Source organism: Nyctereutes procyonoides, unplaced genomic scaffold (genome assembly GCF_905146905.1).
Source record: "Nyctereutes procyonoides isolate TBG_1078 unplaced genomic scaffold, NYPRO_anot_genome, whole genome shotgun sequence".
Lineage (NCBI taxonomy): Eukaryota > Metazoa > Chordata > Mammalia > Carnivora > Canidae > Nyctereutes > Nyctereutes procyonoides.
Window position 1 is genome coordinate 15,934,572 of NW_026575121.1, and position 22,979 is coordinate 15,957,550.

Consider the following 22,979-nt stretch of genomic DNA (forward strand, 5'->3'; position numbering starts at 1 on the left):
CCTGGTTCTGGGCTCTGTGCTCAGTAGGGAGTCTGCTTATCTCCTAGCTCTCTCTCCACCTCACTTTCCCTCTGCCCTTCCCCCTGCTCTCTAATAAATAAATATTTTTAAAAGGGGGGGGGGGCAGAAGAAAAAAAAAAAAACTAACAGCCAAAATCACTTGGCTTTTTAATTAACTTTATTACTAAATAAGCAACTTGCTGATTAAAAAACTGGTTCCATAGTTTGACTTCTGAATCCTGCCCAGCCACCTGCTTGTAGTATTACCTTAACAAAGCTATTTAAACTTTCCATGATAAGACCTATCACAGTGAGTTGTTAATAGGAAATGAAACTGCTTCTTACCTTTCAGCTTTAGGTTAAATGGCCTGAAATGCCTTTGGTGACCATTCTACACATCACATGGATCCTCACACTCCCCATTATCACCGCACAGAGCTTATTCCCCTTTTATGTTCTTCCATTTGTAAGACTTACGAAGACATGTAATTTCTTCATTTATTTTGAAAAGGCTGATGGTCTCTTTCCCACTAAAATATAAGTGCCATGCTCGACAAACCATCAACTGTCTGAGTCACTGTAGTAGCCAGTATCTAACATGGTCCCAGATAATCCTGTCTTGTATAACCAGTAGGATACTGTGGAAATTATGGAGTGCTGGTTCCCAAGACTAGATCATAAAAGACATTACAGCTTTTATCTTGCTCCCTCTTGGATCACTCATTCTGAGTATGACAGCTGCCACACCAGAAAGACACTCAAGGCTCAGGGGAGGTCCACATGGCAAAGAACTAAGCTACAGAAACTAAAAGAGGCAGAGAAGCCTCTTGCCAACAGTCATGTGAGTGCTATCTTGGAAGCCCAATGGAGCCTTCAGATGACTTATTACATAGCAACAGAGGACTAATAGCTCCTCAGAGAGTACTACTTTTAAAAGCTCTAGCCAACATCTTCAGTACAACCTCATGAGACCCCAAGCCAACACCACATAGCTAAGCAACTATCAAATTCCTGCCTCCAGAAAAAAGTGCAAGATGTTAAACGTTTGCTGTTTTAAGTCATAAGTTTGGGGATAATTTGTTAACATAGCAACAGGTAACTGTTAGAGTCACTCAGGAATCTAGCAGAGATAGCAATCAACACGTGAAGGTACAAGGGAATGAGCAATTACTGGAGAAAATATAAAAGATACTGTACTGTCCCTGAAGAGGCTTACCACTTGAAAGAAAAATAAGAGAAGCTACTATAAATAAAGGCAAAATACATAGATGCCCCCAAGAAAAATCATAAGCCAAGTAAATTAGCAACAGATAGGAACGAGTGATTCATTCTGGGATGAGGAAATCTCAAAAATGCTTGAAAAGAGGATACATCAGGGAACCTGGTGAGGCTGACGGGAGAATTATGGGACACGGCACACACTGATAGCCCAATAGTATACCTGCCTGTTCCATGGACTTTACTAAAATGCTGGTGACATCAGTCTTACTAAGAAAGAACATGGTAAGAAGTTGGCCATTTGGGACACCTGGGTGGCTCAGCAGTTGAACGTCTGTCTGCCTTTGGCTCAGGGCATGATCCTAGAGTTCCAGAATCGAGCTCCACATCGGGCTCCCTGCATGGAGCCTGCTTCTCCCTCTGCCTGTGTCTCTGCCTCTCTCTATTCCTCATGAATAAATAAAATCTTTTAAAAAAGAAATTAGCCATTCATTATTGCAGGTGTGAAGAGCTAATCATCCAAGTCAAGGCCACAATCCTATCATTCATTAACAATTCCCACCAAGCCACCCATTATTGCACTCTAACTTTCATAGCCCTAAGTGTTAGAAATGGCCATTCCTAGCCTTAAATTTTTAAGGTTTTAGCGAAATTCTAAGACCTTCTTTAGCCAGAGGCTTTGAAAAGAAAGTTTACCATCACCCTCCAAAACTGTACCTACCTACAGTAGTGTATTCACATTAAATTTCATAGGGTAGCTTATTAAATGAGAAGCGTACTTAGCAGGTTATTAAAATTCCTTGAAAATATATTACAATACGTAGTATGTAATATACTAAAGCCAAGTGTTGCAAACCAGCCTGTGAAGATGCCCACATAGGAAAGAACTGAGGCCCCCACCAATGATCAGTGCCAACTTCCTAGTCAGAAGTGAACATCCTATCAATGGATCCTCTAGCCCCAAAGGCTTCACATGACTGCAGCCTGAGCCAATGTTTTGCTTATAATCCCACGACAGACCTCAAACCAGAGCTATTCCACTAAGCTGCTTCCAAATCTTAAACCCAAGAAACTGTAATGTTATATATTTATTATTGTTCTAACCCATCAAGCTTTAGAATAAGGATTTAACAGAAGACTAAAGAGCTCCTCTTAGAATACTTTTAAATGCCTAAAATAGATATAATTACCCAAAAAAAGGGTGTTAAGAATATATTTTAAAATCATATAGTAGGTCTTCATGAATGCATTATATAACATGAAGTAATAGTAAGTCTAATTGCAACATATTGTTGAACACAAACTACCTTTTGAAGTATCTTCAATAACTTCACAGAACATACCAGTTTTCTGTGGTCATCAAGTCACAGGTCAAATTCTGTGTATATGTGTGTTTGGAATTTTTTTGTTTTCACCTATTTCATAATTTTAAAAACCTAAGTTTTACATAAAGGTTAATGAAAATATTTAATCTTTTTTCCATTCAAGTTCAAGAATACCATGAATTTTACTACAGACCCTCTGGTGGTCCATGGCCTGCAGTTTAAGAACCCCTGGTAGGTACAGAATAACAGAAATAGGGGTGGAAAGGAAAACAACTCAAGTTCTAATGTCTTTCATGCATTAGTGGCAGAAATTACAAGACCTAAAGTTTAGACCAACCAGGAGAACTGCACCAAAAATACTCAAAAAGAGCTGGAAGCTTTTGAAGGAAGAAGCCAACAGGAATATAAAGCCTTCAAAGAACATCTAGGTTTCAATTAGAGCAAGAAGGAAAACAAACATTCAAAGACAGGCTTTGACCACCAAAGGGCAAAGTAGGAGGGCTTGAGAAGTCCAGAGGAGTTGGAAAAGAATTTCAGAGAAAAAGAATAAATGTACCTGGATAGGGAAAGAAATATCTAGGTGCTGATATGGATTGATTAGGACTTCTGATGTTGACTTAGATCAATAGAAAAGTCTTGTGAATTGTAGTGGCTAATGAAAACTAATAAGGAAACAAATGAAACCATATAGACGAGCTCTTCTTAAATCGTCTTCTCTCTGCCAGACTGCCACTGTCCTACTTCAGGACACTTGGACAACAGCCACAGCCTCCTGGCTTGCCTCTAGCTGTGCTCTGCCCCTTTACCCACAACCACTCTCAGAGCTATTCTCTATACTGAACAACATTTTGATGTTACTGAAATGCAAATCCAATCCTGCCCCCTCGCTCCTATGCTTAAAACCTTTCAATCTTTGCATCCCCATTACTCTGGGGACATTCCAATCTTACTGTGGCTCAAAAAGGTCCAGCTTGATCTGAACCTCCAGACAATCTCTTCACCACTCCACCCCTCTTACACTGTAGGATCCAGATTTAATGAAAAAGCCAAAGTCTCTTTAAATGTGCATGTTGTGCCTAAAACCTATCCACAACCACAACTCCTATCCCATCCCCTTAATCTAGCTCATTTCAACTCAATCTTCAGCTCTCAATTTGAACTACATCTTAGGTAAGAGCCTCCCTGATTCAAGACTAGGCAAGATGCCAACAAGTCTGGTGCTTGCTGCTACGTAGTATGAACAGTATTCTGAAACTACCTCTATCATATGTTTATCCAACCAGGGTATAAGTCCTTGAGGAGTTATTATTTTATTCACTACTGGACCTACTGCTGGAACTATTCAAAGCATATAGTGGGTGTTCTATTAGTTTTAAGTGAATAATCTATCTATTCTATCTATCGTCCATGTCTGGGATACAAATCATTGCTTCTTGCTTTGCTAATTCCTTCCCAACAATATTAGGAAGAATTACAGATGTTATGCCTTTTATACATTCATTAAGAATAACTTAGAAAAAAAAAAAAAAAGAATAACTTAGACTCTCCCCAACACTGATTCTTTGAATATTAGTCTCCTAGACTGAAAACAACCATTAGTTCTGTAACACAACACCAGGCGGGGAAGAAAAATACCTACTCAATGGAAAAGAATCCTTTAAAAACTATATTCAAAACAACCCCAAAGTTATGCCTACTCACATCTTTAAGTACAATTCTAATTTCTTGTATGCAAATATTAATACTACATACATGAAAGGAAATACAAATTAGTTTTTATAGATAAATATTACACTTTTTTTTTTTTAGAAGAGGAGTAATACCCATAAACAAAGGTCCCCTGAAAACATCAACAGTTGCTTTCTACTTGCCAACCCGACACTTTCATTAGGAATCCATTTGGTTGGTATCCAGGAAGTAAACTTAGAGTAAAAAATTACTACAACTCCTGCCAGCTTTTTTTTTTTTCTCCTGCCAGCTTCTATTCCAATCTGTCCTTCAGAAGTAGCTGAAAAGTCACCTTCTCTACCAAGTCTTCTCCCACCATTAAAATTGACCTTCCCGGGATCCCTGGGTGGCGCAGAGGTTTGGCGCCTGCCTTTGGCCCAGGGCGCGATCCTGGAGACCCGGAATCGAATCCCACGTCGGGCTCCCGGTGCATGGAGCCTGCTTCTCCCTCTGCCTGTGTCTCTGCCCCCCCCCTCTCTGTGACTATCATAAAAAAAAAAAAAAAAAAGTAGCCTTCAGCTCAGGTCATGATCTCAGAGTCCTGCTTCTTCCTCCCCGCCCCCCCCCCCGCCCCGTGTCCTCTCTCTCTCTCACTCTCTCAAATAAATAAAATCTTTAAAAAATAAATAAATAAATAAATAAATAAATAAATAAATAAATAAATAAATAAATAAAATAAAATAAAATAAAATAAAATAAAATAAAATAAAATAAAATAAATAAAATTGACCTTCCCATGGGATCCCTGGGTGGCGCAGCGGTTTGGTGCCTGCCTTTGGCCCAGGGCGCGATCCTGAAGACCTGGGATCGAATCCCATATTGGGCTCCCAGTGCATGGAGCCTGCTTCTCCCTCTGCCTGTGTCTCTGCCCCCCCCCTGTGACTATCATAAATAAATACATTTTTTTAAAAAAGTTTAAAAAAAATTTGACCTTCCCACTTCCAATGAACACTATCTACAGTGTGATGGGCCTAGGATGGTATTGGTATATACCTACCTAATACAACTGGAAACTGTATACATATCTGCTTCCCCACTGTTCCAAGTGGCAAAGACAGTCATATTTATCTTTGTATTCCTATAACAGTACTAACCACTCAAATGCTTAATATGAAGGATAAAAGGATGAATAAACAAGTCTGTACACCCTACATTTTAGTGTATTCAACTCTGAGAGCTCTTGATCTTATTCCCAAGTTTCTACTGATTTGAGTAGGAGCTCTCTAAAATATCCCATAAATATTTAAAGATTCTAAGACAGTACTTAAGTGTTACTACTGAAAACCTAAGTACAGGAAGCTCTAATTAACTCATATTAATGGGCTCAGAAAAGCCCACCTGACTTAGTGAATAATTTAAGCTTATAGAACTTGTTTTGATGTATTTTGCCACATACATTTGGTAGTCCCAGTCAATGATGGTTTATCTACTTTACACAGAAGTGTTTCTTTTGAATATATCATTTCAAAGAAAAACTGGAAAATATCTCACTTTTTGATTATTCATGGTTTTGTAAACTTACCAAGGAAAACAGAAGTTCATAAAAATGCAAAATGAACTTTTAGTAAAGTTTTATATTCTATTAGGCCAAGAATAATTTAAGTAATTCTTCTAAGTTAAGCCCTTTTTTCTTTTTTAAAGCTAATGATTTATGTTCTATTAACTGTAATTGAGGCACATAGATAAAATGATTCTTTTCTTTCATAAGTACCATGTCCAATTTAGCATATATCCCAGAAGGGATGGCACATCTAGGTAACTCCAGGAATAGCCTGCAGGTAGACAAAACCCAGTTCTTTAAGCATATTCATCTAGGGGAACTCCTCTCTGAGTGGACCAGTCTCACAAAAAAAACATTCAGGAATGTTCTGGAGTAGTCTAGTAGCAGTTACATTGAACTAGTCACAAGGCCCACAGAGAACAATGAAAGCTTCCCAAAGCACTCATTAGAACCCACACGTAGGTAGTATCTCCAATGGCTCTAGGACCTCATTCCTGTAGGGGACATTTGAGGGGAATCAGGAAAGCTCTACTTATATCTGGGAACAGACTGCTGCTGCTAGATCTGTGAAGTGGTTTCAATAGAGTTTTCCCATGTCCTTCACAATTAAAGAAAAAAAAAAAAAATACCCCTATCCTTAACCTGTTGCCATACCTCAGTCACTCACATCACTATTCCTTCAGGATAAAGGTTTCTCAAAAAACAGTTTTGTTTACTGGAAATACTAAAAAAATAAGTAATAATTTCCAATCATAGAAAACATCTTAGAATAGGTCTTTATAGGAATGCCTAGGTGACTCAGCAGTTGAGCATCATGTCTCAGGGCATGATCCTGGGTTCAGATAAGATCGCACATCAGGCTCCCCACAGGAAGCCCACTTCTTCTTCTACCTAAGTCTCTGCCTCTATCACTCATGAATAAATAAATAAAATCTTTTAAAAAAAGAAAAATAGGTCTTTATAGTTCTCCGAATTAAGATCAGTGGCTAGGATACAATTTTTCCTAGTCAATTTAAAGGTCAGCAGTCTCATATAGACAGCTTCAGGAGGAAAAGCAGAAAACAAAATATACGTAGAGATTTCACACTGGTACTCTCAGCAGAGAAAGAGATAGTACTTAAATAGCAATATAACTCTCTTAGTAAAGACCATGTTCTCTGAAATGAGTCATAGTTTTTTTCTCATACCCCTCTGACATTAAGTTATTGAATCTCTCTTGCCTCAGTTTCTCCATCTTTCAAAACGGGAATGATAATTTTCACAACAAGCTTCTAAGTGAGCATTAAGTATTTATAAAGCTAACATTTAGAACCCTACTCAGCACACAGCTAACAATTACAGAATCTTTATTGTATGTGGACTAAGAAACGCCTATCAAGTTAGAGAGGCAGGGTCCTACCTTGAAGGCCTTATTATATGCCAATGTTAAAGAGCTCAGGCTTAACTTACAGATAACAGGTGCACCTAAGTAGTTTCAAATAAGGTAAAATATGGTCAGATATATAATTTAGATAGGTCACCCTGCTGTGCAAGAAGTTGGCTTTTTAGGGAGCAACAGAAATTTGCTTGAGAATCCTGATAAGAGATAGGAAGCCTTGCGCTCTGATAGAAGGAACTGAGGAAAGGAAATAGATTCAAGAAATAATCGTCAAGAAGCTATCTTCTATGAGAATATAGGAACAGAAACAAGCTTAAGAGGAAAGTGAAAGATTTAATGTGGAGCAAGTAGAGTTTCAAGTAGAGATGAGACACCCAAAGGAAGGTAGGCCAATGCAGTAATAGGTCTCAACTTAAAGAAAAGGTCATAGACAAAGATATGGACTAAGGTAATCACCCCAGTCCAGCACTATATACAGCACTGGCTGCAGGAAAGAACCTGATAAGTAATAGTTTAAGATAGGGAAAGGAAAACCATACAAAATAGAAAAGGAAAGGTCATAGGGATACAAAAATCAATATAATTTGTGTCCCACGAGCTGAGAAGTATTTGTTCAAAGAGGATGGCAGTAACTGTATCAAGTATAGCCAATAAATCTTGTAAATTTCCAACGACTACAACTTAATGAATATTACTGGGGATAAAAATAGTCATTTCATAATGATGAAAGATTTAGTACAATCCCAAGTATACATGCACTTAATTGCAGAGCTTTAAAATATACAGAGCAAAACTGATAGAACTAAGAGAAATAAAAATCCAGTTATAGTTGGGAAACTTCCCACTTCTCTCTCAATAATTGTTACAGCAAGCAGACAGAAAAATCCAGAATACAAGATGTGAATAACACTGTCAACCAATATGATTTATAGATCAATTCTAATACAAGCAGAATGCACACATGACATTCACAAAAACAGACCACAGTCTACAACAGAGAGCAAAACTCAGAAAACTGAAAACAACTGAAGTCAAGTATGGTCCCTGGCCAAAAGAGAATCAAGTACTATTATCAGGAAAAACCCCACATTTTTAGCAGTTAAACACAGACCTAAATAACCAATGGGTGAAAGAAGAAATCAACAGGAAATTAGAAAATATTTTGAATAGTTAGAAAATGATACAGCTAAAGGAGCTCTCAGAGGAAGATTTATAATGTAATTTTTTTATATTAGAAAACAAAAGGCTCAAATCAATTATGTAAGTTTCTACCTTAAGAAATCATAAAAAGATTAAGACAAAAGTTAAGATAAAAACAAAATTATCAAGAAATTAATGAAACCTAAAGCTGGTTCTCTGAAAAGATCAATAAAATTGACAAACCTCTACCCAGACTGATGGGGGAGGGAGGGAGTGGAATGCAAGTATTTATCAGGGTTAGAAAGGGAGAAATATAGGTCCTTTGTTTAAAAAAAAATAAGGAAATACCACAAACTCCTAATTCTAGAATATAGATACAAAAAAATTCCTTAAAAGCCCAAGCCTTGGCCCCCTAACTTGTGATAGACAGGACAAGACAAGAATGGCAAATAAGCATAATAAAAGATGCTCAACATAATTTGTCAGTAGGGGAAACAATCTGTCAGTTTCTTATAAAGTTAATCATAGTTACCAGATGATTCCCCTTCCAGAATGAAAACAGGTCCACAAGAACTGTACCCAAATGTTCACAGATTTACTCAATCCCCCCAAAACAGAAACGCAAACTATTGAATATATAATATTCAATAGATAATATGTAGTATTAGCAAATAATGGAATACTACTCAGGAATAAAAAGAACAAATTTCTGATATACCCAAAGCACTAGAGGGGTCTCAAAAGCATTATGCTACAGACACAAAGGCAACATACTAAGTGATTCCATTTATTGGAAATCCTAGAAACTGAATTATATATTTCAGAAAGCTGATTCATGATTCCCAAGAGCCAGGATAGGGGGTAAAAATTGACTGCAAGGGCTCAGGGGGAATCTTTTAGGGTGATGGAAAGCTTTTATGTCATGATCATCACGTATACATGATTGTATATATTTGTCAAAATTCATCATTTTACATTCATAAAACTGGTGCATTGTATATAAATCTTTCCTCAAAAAAAAAATGCATGTTATGACCCTAACTATACCACTACTACTATGAATGCATAGTTTGCCAAGCATCTCAGCAGTTATTTATCCCTTAAAAATCTCCATAACCAGATATATCAAGGCTCAACAGCTAAATCTGAGTTACGTAAAGTCACACTGCTAGGAAGTAGCAGAGCTGCCACCCAAACCCAGATACCCACTTTCAACTATGTGTCATAAAGTGAAGAGCAGACACTTTACGGAGAGACCCGAGGACTTCCTCTGGTTGCTATATAGGCCAATGTCTGTTTTCAAGCTATAGGTGTGAACCACGTATGGGACAAGAAATCAATATAGTGGATTGGATCTGCAAGCCCCCCACTCCTTTTTTAAAATGGAAGGCAGAGGACTAAAAAGCAATAGAAAAGAGTGGAAAAGATCAGAGTTCATTATGCTTAGAAACATTAAATAATCGTTCATAAAATTGTTTCAGCTGAGGGAGAATTTATATGCATATGTGTGCCGGGCTACAAAATGAAGGGTACTTCTTACTATGGGTCCCAGCCAGGAAAGTTTGAAAATCACTGCTTCAGGCCATACCAGAGATTGCAACAGTTAATTGTAAAAACTGGCTGCAGGAGGGATAAAAGAAGAGAATCAGCAGGAGCACCACACTTTAGACAGATGGTTGTGAGGGATGATAAGCAAGTCAAAAATGACTTCTAGACCACAAAACACTCTGTGGACACACTGATGGAGAATTCAGCATCATGTTGTTCACGTTCAATTTCCTCCAGTTTACCTTTTCAAATTGGCCTCCCTTCACTGCCCTGGTCTCAATCTTTTTGTCTCCACAAGGAAAGCACTCTTTTCAACCCAGGTATAGACAATGGATGGTTGTAAACTAAATGACGTTTCACCTTGGACTGTACTTTATACATCATGGTGTCTCAGATATTTGCAGAATAAACACTGTTTCAAGTATATAAATTCTGCCTAGGGATCTCAACACTACAGCAATACTTCCTGCAACAAATGTCCTATGAAATTCTGATAACTCAAGAAATAACCTTGAAATGTGAAGTATTTTTGTAGGTCTTCACCAAAGCAACTTAAAGAGATGGGTGTTTAACATTAATGCTTCCCAGAATGTTTTGACTAAATGTTTCTAACATACTATTATACAAACCTGTGACTAAAGCTGACACCATTCTTATGTACCTTCTCTCAAGTTCTGTCTGAAGCATGCTATTCTCACATGAAGACGTTCTAAATTAAGTACACATGCAACACATATGTTGTGGGGGTGGCCACCTTTAGTTAGAAAATATTGCTAGCACACATCAAAGCATCCTTGGCAAATGCTTCCCTGAGCTCTCGCTCACCAGAAACAGTTTACACAGCACCCAAGATATCCAGCTGTCTTTCCCTCCCTCCCTCCTGGAATTCTGCACTGGTCTGTGATAGACCGTGTAAGTCTCAACTGCAAATGCATCACATCACTCCACTGCCTATGCATTGGGAAGTATTTTATAAAGGGGTTAAAAAGGGACAGAAATGAATGCAGCCATCCAACACACTTCAGCTTAAATGAAACTCACAAAAACTCCATGAGCAAAGTAGAGAAGGTATGTATAATTAGTCCCACTTTACAAGTGAACAAATTAATTGATTTGCCAAAGTCAAAGAGCTAAGAAGAGGTGAAGTTCTGTCTTTCAACAAGTCTTCTGATTCCTAATCCAATGCTCTTTCCACACTGCATCAATTAATGAGTAAGGTTTGCTTTTTACTGTGTCTATTCAAGATAGCCAGGCTTCTTCTCTAAGCTCCACAACAATGGATCTAGCCGCTTGAACTAGACTGCCTGCTTGATCCTTCCCCGGACTTAAGCCCTAACCCACTCAAGAGCCAAGCTAAGGGCAGCCTGGGTGGCCCAATGGTTTAGCGCTGCCTTCAGCCCAGGGCCTGATCCTGGAGTCCCGGGATCAAGTCCCACGTCAGGCTATCGGCATGGAGTCTGCTTCTCCCTCTGCCTGTGTCTCTGCCTCTCTCGGTGTGTGTCTCTCATGAATAAATAAAATATTAAAAAAAAAAAGAGCCAAGCTAAAGCACAATATCAGAAGTGAATAGTGAGAACTAGTGAGACAGCAGTTCAGTCAGCCGGTCAAGGAGAAAAAAGGCCAAGGAGAAATCTATAAGAAACAGTCATGTGTACATCTAAGACAAAGACAGGGGTAAGCCAGTCATCAGTGATCCACACAGGTAGTCAGAAAGTCTGACAGCAAGTTGTCAAAGTTTTTTTAAAAAAAAAACAAAAAACAAAAAAACCTCTTTATCCTGTATAAAGGCAAGGGTCCATCCCTGGAAAGCCTAACCAGGACCAAGCCATCCCCAAGTCCAATAAAGCCACATGACTAGGCAAGTAATTAAATATAGAGATTTACTGTTTTATTCCTTCAATGAAAAATTAGTGAAAATGCTTAACATGTACCACACAACATACCTAGAAGTAATTAACACATTGTCTCTTCCCTAAAGATGTTTAAACTGGCGAGAATGTCATATGGTGATATAGCTTTGATAAAAATACCTCACAAGACACTATGGTAACTTCCCAAGCCCAATTGCCAGGACAAGCAGAGAGAGAAATGGAGACAGAATGGAGAGAGAAGACTACAGTCTTCACAGTGGAGGAACCCATTTATTAACTTAAAATCAGAGCAAGATGTCTTCCAGAAGGACCTCTTAAAGCCTCTTTAGCAAATAAAGTACTCTTAGAACTTAGGGTAGAGGCTGTGGGTTGGCAATCTGCAAGGTCAGTCATAATGAAGGTAAGACCAGAAAGAGGAAGAAAAGATGGATAGTGCCCCATAAAACATAATCAAATCTTAAATGTCCTAGAATAGCATTCAGTAATAGAAAGGAGCAAGGTAGTAAAGCAAGCTACAACACGGATTAACCTTGAAAATACGATGCAAAGTGGTCTTTTGTGACTAAATTCTTTATCATGACTCCATTCATAGGAGATGCCCCAATGAGGCAAGCTATAGACCAAGTAGCCTAGCCATTGCCTGAGGCTGGTGGAGTTGGGGCAAGTGGCTGCTTATAAGTAGGACATTTCTCTTTGAGTAATGGAAATGTTCTAAAATTGACTTCAGTCAGTGATGGTTGTACAACCCTGAATATACTAAAAACCATTCAACCGTATACTTTACATGGGTAAACTAGATGCCATATGAACTATATTTTAAGAAGGAATCCGCCATTGTATATTCTCAAAGATGTTCAATTGTAAAAATTGCACATGGTTTTATTATTAGTCATAAGCAGCCATTTGAAGGCTAAGTCCACACAGAAATGTATGGTTTGGAGCTTTGTGGAACAAGATTCAAGCCATAGCTACAGCACTGGCCAGCTGTGCATACTTGGGCAAACTGCGTACTTAACCTAGCTGACCCTCAGTGCAGTTGAGTGCAAAGATGAGGACAACATCTACCTTGCAGGGTTAGAAATTACATCCTCTGTGTAAGCGTTCCATATCACTACAATTTTCTAAATACTATTATATGGAAAACATTATCCAGAATTGTTCACATCTAACTTCTTTTCTTAGATATTACCCAGAGGAATAAAACAGAACATTCTAATTGATTTTTTTCAATCCTGCATGTCAAAATCTAGGTCTCATTCAACTTTGCATGTCCACTTCATCCAAGTACCCAAGATGGTGCTTTGGATAACAAGGGTGCTAAACATTTTTTTGAATGCTGTGTTCTAGAATCTCTGTTTCATTTTAGATTAAAGGTGAATTTGAATTCAAAACCAGGTCAATAGCACACTCTGCTTTGTCCTAGCATGCTGACTTTCTTTTATATATATATTATTGTTTACTTGGGCCTCGTTGCTGTTCTTGTTATCCTTTACACCATTAGCCAAGAGTTACAGTCAAAAAATCTATTTCTCAGAAATATGTACTTGAATAGACAAAAATTTACACATGTTAATTACTTATAAGCAAGATTACCAACAGGCAGAACAGGAAGGCATGCTTGGTTCTCTCTTTTTTGAGCAATATTTTTTTTAATATATGCATGAGATTTTAGTCTGGTTTAATTAGCAACTACATATTTCAAAAAAGCTGTAGGTCTTTAGCTACTTTTTTTTTTACACCTCTTTTTGAAGTGTGCAATTCATCCCCAAAGAATGAGAGCTGATTTGAATGATTCAAAGTTGACTAACAATTTGTAATTAAACAAATTTTTTAAATTAACATATCAACTAGTTCCTTTTACAACTTAAAAGCAAAAAATATCATGTATTTTTTTCTACCAGTTCTGCCTCTTATTTTAGCACTATAAAAAAGAGCACATTTCCAAAACATGCAGGTTTTTAAGCAGTTTCAAAGGTATTAGCATAGCACACCATCCACATTACATGGTTAGTTAAGATTCACAACAAAAGAAATGTTGAGCATAACCTTACCATATCATCCGTCAATGTCCTAATATTTAAATGCTGCAAATGAAAGAAAAACCAATCATATCAGTAATTTATAAAAGTTTTTACTTTAGTTAATAAAATATATTTTAAAATTCTACAATGCTACGTTGAACATAATTAAATCCCCGACAGTCTAATAAAAATGAATCATATATTGTTTGTTTCTTAAATTATATATTGCTTTAATCACCTTCTCAAAAAGATGGACAAAAGATACACTGAATGTGGTAGTTTCCCAAGATTTCTTGGACTTGCAAACCTGACAAATTAGGAACCTATGCCTCAATAAATCTATAGTCCCAATTAGCAATATTAGTTTCCATTAAGTATATGGAGTTAGAACACAATGGATAAGGAGACTTAAAATGCAGGGTGGGGGGGTGGAATGTGAACCATAAGACAGTGAAACTTTAAATCTGCCATTAGCATGCAGCCTAGTAGATAATGAAGTACTTTGCTGGCTTAATTAACTTAAACAATTCTAGTAACGAAGAGAGTACTGGAATGACTATTTGCATCTTTAACATCAGTTTGATTTATCACCAGTGGTGACAGTAGACACTTTTCAATTTCATTGCTAGTTTCTTTGAGAACCCTTTTGCTGATTTCCCTGCTAGACAAACATAAGGCCACTTTAGAAAGTGAATAAATTAGTTTCTTACAAAGTGGTGTTCAAAAGAAAAACTATTTAGGGGAAAAAAAGAAGGCCAGAAATCTAAGTTTTATAAATTCCGGAGTCAAGGCAAGATTTTGTATTCAAGGAGCTAGAATCAATTTCCAATGTTCCCTCGTCTTATTCAGTAGCATTAGATCTTTTAAAAGATCAGAAAAGGGTCAAGTGCATTCCTAAATAGATCCGATTTTAGAAGTATAAAAGGACATGTGTTAGCATTCATCTTCTAACAGCCTGAGTGGCAGTAAACTCAGCATTGATGGAATGAAATTTGTCATTCGTGTCTATATACTGGAAAACACCTTTATGCTCATCAATCGATCTCAGTGACAATCCAGATTAAAAAATTGTACGGGGCAAATCACTATCACAGATTCTCTTCCTCTTTGACCAAGACATTCCTTCCTCTAGAGCAGAGAATATACTAACTGGAGGCGCGCAGAACGAGCTTTGTGTCTAACCAAAGCTAAATAATTGACCACACTTACCAGCCAGGCCACTAGCTTCAGCCTAAACTCTTTGTTAAACCGAGAGCAAAGAAGGGATAAGACTAAAATTAACAGACCTAGGACTGAATTCTGGGCTAGAATTTGTCTTTAGTATTACCTTCAGCCCTTGAAAATAACAAGCAACCACAGAAGTCTGTAAGAGTGGGTGTACTCCTGAGCAGGACTGTAAGATTTCTGAGGTACTCAGGGCCACAGTATCCTCCCACAGACCATTATTAAAATTAAACCCCAGCCCACCTACGTCTCAAGTTCACCGAAAAAGTTGCAGTGGAAAGGCTGGGTGGGGTACCCTTCCCTCTAAACTGCCTGCTGCGTGCTTTGCCAGCAGAGATTTCCAGCCTATTGCAAGTGGCTAACCACCTCTCTATTCTTTAGCCAGAGATACCACCCCCATCACAAGACACATCACACCTGAAAGTGGTCATTTCACCTTCCTCTCGTGAAACAAGAGAAATATGGCCAACTATGAACTCAGGCATTCTAGGTGGCCTAACACTTAATAAGGCCAAAGAAAAAGGATCTGGCCGGAATACTGCTTAGAAAAGTATGCCATGGTAAAGAAAAAACACCTTCTTACACCAATGGAATATTCCCAGATGCCAGTTTGAGTTGCTTGAGGAAAATGTCAAAAGCGATGTTGAGAGAACTAAGACAATTTTAAGGGAAATGAGAGCAGAACCCAAGCAAGATTTATGATCTAAAAACTACATAAAAGATATGGAAAATAAAGTACCAGACAGGAAAAGGGGGGGGGGGTGACGGTTAAAGGACACAATATACAGAAGACAAATATACCCAGAAACAACATTTTCTGTCTAACTTCGAAGGCCTAACGCTGAGCAGCCCTTTCAAGTCAAAGTCGGACTCATAACTTTCAGAATGGTACAGTCACCCTCATGTAGAAACAAGACGCATAAGATCCATTTCTGGGGTCATAACTTCTTTTGATCCTTGAACCATCTCACTGAGAATCTAGCTTTTAGGGGGATCCCTGGGTGGCTCAGCAGTTTGGCACCTGCCTTCGGCCCAGGGCATGATCCTGGAGTCCTGGGATCGGGTCCTGCATCGGGCTCCCTGCATGGAGCCTGCTTCTCCCTCTGTCCTCTGCCCGTGTCTCTGCCTGTCTCTCATGAATAAAGTAAAATCTTAAAAAGAGAGAGAGAGAGAGAGAGAGAGAGAGAGAGAGAATATCTAGCTTTTATTTTTTAAGCATTTTTTCTTTTTTAAAGATTTTATTTATTCATGATAGTCACAGAGAGAGAGAGAGAGAGAGAGAGAGAGAGAGAGAGAGAGAGAGAGGCGGAGACACAGGCAGAGGGAGAAGCAGGCTCCATGCAGGGAGCCCGACGTGCCAGGTCTCCAGGATCGCACCCTGGGCCGAAGGCAGGCTCCAAACCGCTGTGCCACCCAGGGATCCCGAGAATCTAGCTTTTAAAAGGACTCCATTTGTTCAATGCTTTAGTTGTTTTTTTAAGAACTATGTAGGCAAATACATACGCCCAGTTACTAACTATATTACACACAATCTTTCACAAAAAAGAGCGTGATGAATTATGACAGAACTATAATGCAGGGGTAAGTAAGAAAACTCAAAGGGACCCAAGTGCAGGAAGTTTAACAGTCTGAAAGAAAAGAAAGAAGCCAAGATCAAGTTCATTATTCTTCCTCTGCAACACACTTGCCTATCAATTCTCCCCACTATCCACACCACGATCCAGAGAAGCCAGTAGGCCAGGAAGAGACAGTGAATGCAAGGACCCACAACAGGATCAGATACTAACAGAGCAGACAGGTGGAAAACCAATCTAAAAATTTTGGTTCTGAGATGCCTGGGTAACTCAGCGGTTGAGCGTCTGCCTTTGGCTCATGATCCTGGGGACCTGGGATGGAGTCCCACATCAGGCTCCCTGCATGGAGCCTGCTTCTCCCTCTGCCTATTTCTCTGCCTGTGTGTGTGTGTGTCTCTCATGAATAAATAGAATCTTTAAAAAAAGAAAGGGGGGGTGGGGGTGGGGAGGAAGAGAAACATTAAAGGGAAGCACTTGAAAAATAACCTAATAGCAACCTTTAGGGTTATATGTGTACCTACAGACACACACAGAAATTGAAAGCATACAGTTTTACACCTATTAAAACATTCATACCTAAATGCGATTCTATGACCTTTAGTTTCGTTACCTGGTCTATGATTGTTTAGGTGTCATTAATGCTTTATGGTAATGGAATAAATCAAACTGGAGTAATTTCAAAAAAACAGTTCTGTATACAGAACCATTGGTAATTGGTTAAGCTGTGGTACTAAAGCACATTAGGGCTCCTTTCCCAAGCTGAAAAACTCCTCTTTCTTCCTGTTTTCCTACGTTGCTCAATTTGCTAATTCTATTTATAAAAGTAAAGAGCATCTCATATAGATAGGAAACAATGTTTTCTGCTAATGACTGTTCCTAGGATGAATGGTCAAGAGGATCACTCTGGAATTTTAAGAGAAAAGTTCTTTACAGGTTTTTGGCTGGGGGCGGGGGGGGGGGAGATCCTATGTTCTTTTGAAGAAAAAAAAAATACAGAACATAGATCTCTATATTCACATTTAAGCAAGGCATCAAAACCTTTATTGAAGACCATACATGCTGTCAAAAAATAGATCTAGAGCTTTCAGAGCACTCCACGAAATGCTGTAAATATCAAGGGTATGAAGAAATAGTCCTTCTCTAACCAACTTAGTTTACAAGGACGTAAACAAGACCAAATAAACTATACAATACAAAGCAACATACAAACCCAAGGTCCACATACATACACACACACACATTCTAAGCTGTAGCCCAAGACTTCTGGCAAATTTTATATTTTCTTTCATTGGTTAGCACATTGGAACTAGCAAGGAGCAAAGGATTTGTCCATTCATGTCATGAGGTGTGTGGAAGCTAACATCAAGTGTCAAGCTAGCAAGTCTTGATCACTGTCAAAGCCAAACAGATGGTGATATTTAAAAAGATTTTTAGGGATCCCTGGGTGGCGCAGCGGTTTAGTGCCTGCCTTTGGCCCAGGGCACGATCCTGGAGACCCGGGATCGAATCCCACGTCGGGCTCCCGGTGCATGGAGCCTGCTTCTCCCTCTGCCTGTGTCTCTGCCTCTCTCTCTCTCTGTGACTATCATACATACATACATACATAAAGATTTTTAGCTGTTGCAATTTTACTTCATTAATTGACATCCTTCTGGTCATTACGAGGAACCACTAACAGGAGGAAAACCTGTAAGATTAAAGCCTCTGAAGGCACCTGACTCAGACTAAATTTTCATAAACTAGACACTCTCAGCCACCTGGTTTTCACCTTGTTAAGTGTGCACTAGAAGCACACCAAGACTTTCTTTGCGAAAGATGACAAGGTCTCAGCTTCTCAAGATGCTGGTTCAGTAGGGGGCTGAGGAACCTGCGCACTAGAGGCCCTGAGGGCAATGCAGCACCCAGTGCAGGACCAGTGAGAAACCCTGCTCCACGTGCCACCGCCACCAGGACCAGCCCTTAAAATCCCCTTGGCCTGCACACATTCCAATTTCTTGACTTGTGGCTTGGAAACCGGTGTCCCTGAAACAAGCTAAATGAAGGGTACAGGTAGGAAGTACAAGAAGTTTTCAAAGAAGTGAGAAACACTGAGCTGGTAAAATCTGGACAGGTTTTACTGCCATGTAATGACAGGCACCAATTAGTACTGTTCTAAGACAATTCGACACTCTCTGGTGTGTAGGGTGAATTACTGCATCACTTATTCAAATGTTTAATCTATCTCTAAAGGTACAATAATTCAACCTCATAAGAATATATTTGGTACTAAACTATCAAAGCTTGCTCATTAGATCAAGCTGTGACATGACACTATTTGCTTGTCAAAATAAATCAGTAATGGGTTAATGACACAAAGTTATAACCAAAAAAAAAATCAGTATTCTTTTAATCATAAGATGTGGGTGAGGTGATGTTAAAGCACTGCTCACACTTGCCTCAAATTCCAGATTATTCCTTTCCACCAGCATACTAACATGTACTTTATCCTAACATTATTTCTGGTCCACAAAACCTGTTTGTTTTAATGTCAATACCAACTGTAAAGATGGCAGGAATGTAAAGGAATAGTACTCATCATGACACTAACCATAACTACAGAGCCTAAAGGTTCATTTCCCAGGCAACTAAACAACATACCTAGATGTGAAAATATTCAAGGGCTCCATATTTAACATCTCAGAAGCGTCCAAAAATAATACTGAAGCTTTCATAGCACCAAGGATAGAGTAGAGCTGGCTCTTTGATAATGTAAAACAAACAAAAAAAGCTTTTAAGTTGACTGGCTCTTCGTGTGGTCCTATTTTTAGTTCCAGGCATACACAAGTGAGAGAGACTAGGGACGGGAGAAAATAAGTAAAAGTTCTCTAGCTACTTTTAATCTGTTCATTTATTCAAACCCCACCTACCTCAGAAAGATAGACACCTGGCCATAATCCCGGGCTTCTCTACTCTTAACCCACCGCAGAATCCAACCTCCCTTCTCCATAATTCCTTCTTCAGGAAAGAAGAGTCATCAAGAAAAATTACCTTTCAGACAGAGACATCATTCAAGCATTCATAGAAGTGAAAAAATTCATTTCTAAGAGAAAAAGTTTTTAAAAGGATCAAAAGGCAGCAACATAACTGCTAGAAAACCACCACCTCCCTAGAAAAATTATCAAATTGTTACTTGGACCTCAGTCCTAGATGATATCACAGGAGCTGAGCACCTAACAAGTCTTTTTTTTTTTTTTTATTCTAATAGAACTCCAATGTTCTTTTTCCTTCAATAAACTTCAACCCTGAGGTAAAATTAAAAGGAAAACAGAATGGCTAATTCTAGTAACAGCTTTAATACCTATTTTAATAAATAATTTTAAGAGATTCTCCTCAGCCGTTCCATTTCTTTTTACCTCTACTCCCAGATCAAAAACTCCTCTGCAAGAAGTCCAAGGAAAGGCAATTCAAGTCTCTGATCCACTCTACAAGTTGGTTTAGTTCTAGGTCACCAGAATCCAAGACCTTTGTAGTCATCTGGAAAAGTATTATAAGTATTCACTATAGGAAATGGCCCTAAAGCTTCCAGATTTACCTTGAGGCTTACCTAAATGACTGGGTTATTTCTGAGCATGATTCAGTCTCCTAGAGGTCTTGTCCAAGACACAAATGTAGACTGAATATTCCTGAAGCTAAAAGCACCATGAATCATTCATTCCCTATCTGTTCAAGAAGGATTTTGGTTTTTTTTTTACATTCTGGCATCACCATAAGGAAATTAAGTTTTGTTGAATCTTTTTAGAGAGTGATCTGGTGAAATAAATCCTATGTTCACATTCTTTAGCCTTGTAATTCTACCTGAAGAATCTAGAATTAGAAAATAACACCGAGAGTTTTGTACACAAATACTTGTCAATATAGAGTTTATCTTAAATAGCTAAAATTATCAACCTAAAACTTCCCAGAATGTGGGAATGATTAAATAACCATAGTCCTGACATATGAACTATAATGACATAGGAAAATGCTCACAATTGTTACATGGAAAAAAACCTTGCATTTAAAATTGCATATGCAATATAATTCCACTCCATTAATCATTAATATACATTCTTATGAAAAAAAGACAGGAACCATTTAATTTTATATACCTGGATTGTGGGATTTGGAGCAATTTTTCCCCCATATTTTCCTGTATTTTCCTAGTTGTCTAGAATAGGCTTACTTATTTTTATAATGAGAAAAGCTTTTTTACATCACAGTGGATAATACCACACCAAGCAGAAAATACAGATAAGTTCCTTTTCAAATAATAATGTAAGTAGTAAAAGTAAAAAAAGAAAAAAAAAACCTAAAAAATCTAATACTGTAAACACAGACTGTAATAGGATAGGGGTTTTTCAATGCATATTTTCAAATATGTCAGAATACATTAAGCACATTATTCACTGGTTTTGTAATTCACATATATAAATTAACCAATTTCAAAAAGCTCCTTGGTTTTGTGAATTATTGATGTCACCTGCTAGAGACTTAATTCCAAGAAAAATATACGAATCACTACATCACAAGCACAAATCCTTTTGACAAAAATTCAATTTCTGTGGCAATAATATATTGACTTAGCTTTATTTTTCTATTTTATGACACTTATTAATGGCAGAGATAAAAGAAATCTATCATTTTTCTTTATTGTAAATGTAAACGATCTCATGCTATGTTGAGGATGTTAAGGTAAATACCACTCACCTGATAACTTTTTAATGCAAACAAGGACATGTTACCAAAATAAAATAGGATTTAGGATTTTAAGCAAAACCTAATCTCATACTCCTAATCTTCTTCCTGCACAATTAGGCTGCCAACATGGGCAAAACACTACATTAAAAATGATGAGGACTTGGTCCCTGCCCTTAGAAGCTTAAAGCTAAAAGAGCAGCAAGATAATAACCACAACGAGACAGCTGAAAGAAGCACGTATCAGAAGTGTTCAACAGTGACCAGAAGGCAATGCAATCTCTTGTTGCTAATTACACATGCTTACATACATGCTATTAACAGGCAAATCTTATAGCCACGATTGAAGACTAAAGTCAAATTAATCTTTAGCATGATTTGGATAAAACGTGGAACACAAAATTTCCTCTTCTGACAGCATAACAGAATCCTAAGGCATGCGCTCAACCAATGTTTATTAAATATTACTATATTCTTGATAAGAGGTACACTAGTAAATAAAAAAAGGACTCCTGTCCTAAAGGAATTTTTTTTTTAAGATTATATTTATTTGACAGAGCACGCAGGTGAGCACACAAGCAGAGGGAGTGGCAGGCAAAGGGAGAAGGAGAAGGAGATTCCCCACTGAGCAGGGAGCCTCATGTGGGGCTTGATCCCAGTACCCTGGGATCATGACCTGAGCTGAAGGCAGCTGCTTAACCCAGCCACCCAGACCCCCCAGAACTTTCCTTCCATTGGGGAAGAACACAATAAACAAGTTACAGAGGGTGTTAGAAGGGGCCACTTGTTATGAAAAGAAGAGAAGCCCAAGGTTAGGGGAGGCCAGAAAGCAAGGTGGGAGTGTTTGCAGGTTGCAATTTTCAATGTGGGGAGCTGGGACCAGCATAGGTGTGACTGATAAAGTGGCGTTGGAGCAGAACAGAAAGCGGACTCAGGGCAGCTGTGTGGACTTGGAGGAAGGAATCTCCGAGGAAAAACAGCCCCCAGACAGGAACGAGTCTAGGGTGCGCAAGGAACAGGGAACCAGCGCAGCTACAGCAAGACAAGTCAAAAGAAAGGGAGGGCCCTGCAGCAGGTGAGCACCAGACCATGTCAAGGCCACGGGCTTTTTTATTCCCCTAAGGGAATGGTCACAAACACAAGAAGTATAAAAACACGCTATGAGTAATCAACTTAACCAGTAAACAAGAGTTGTATCTGCACATGATGCAAAATGCCCCAGAGGAAACACAAGCAACAGGGCTGCTCTCAACCAATTCCTTCAGGGCTCTTTAAGGGGCTTCTTGGCTCACTTACTAAAAAGTATTAGAAATATTTTCAAAACTCTGTAAAGACCACAAAGGCATTTTTTGGGACCAACTTGGCTAGTTCTATTGTATTCACAAAACTACTTTTTAAATGTAGAATTAGTTATGGGGCGGGGGAGGAAGCAGGGGAGTAGTCGAAGGAACAGCCAAGCACATTTGGAGAAAGGAAGTTAGAAAAAAAAGTATAATTACAGCAGTTTCCTTACAGCATAATCCCCCAGACCCCACCGGAGCCTGAGCAACAGCCCTAGGGTGTCCTCCCACAAGGTGTTCACAAATGGTCAAGTGCCCACCGATATCTAAGCCCTGCCACAGGGTCCTTCTCAGACAGTATCTCCTCTTTGCCCTTTCCCCTCTGACACTTTTGTAAACAATTCCCCTGTTAAATTGACCCACCAGTGTTTCTGTTTCTTGTCTGGGTTCTGACTGAG

At 38.5% G+C, this 22,979-nt stretch overlaps 1 protein-coding gene across 1 annotated transcript in view; it reads right to left on the reverse strand.

The window, feature by feature from the left end:
- Positions 1 to 22,979, reverse strand: part of DIAPH3 (diaphanous related formin 3) — a 489,880-nt gene that overhangs the window by 448,414 nt on the left and 18,487 nt on the right. The window contains exon 2 of the mRNA XM_055336191.1: positions 13,761 to 13,793. Within this exon, the coding sequence (XP_055192166.1) occupies positions 13,761 to 13,793 (33 nt within the window). The remainder of the gene's footprint in view (positions 1 to 13,760; positions 13,794 to 22,979) is intronic.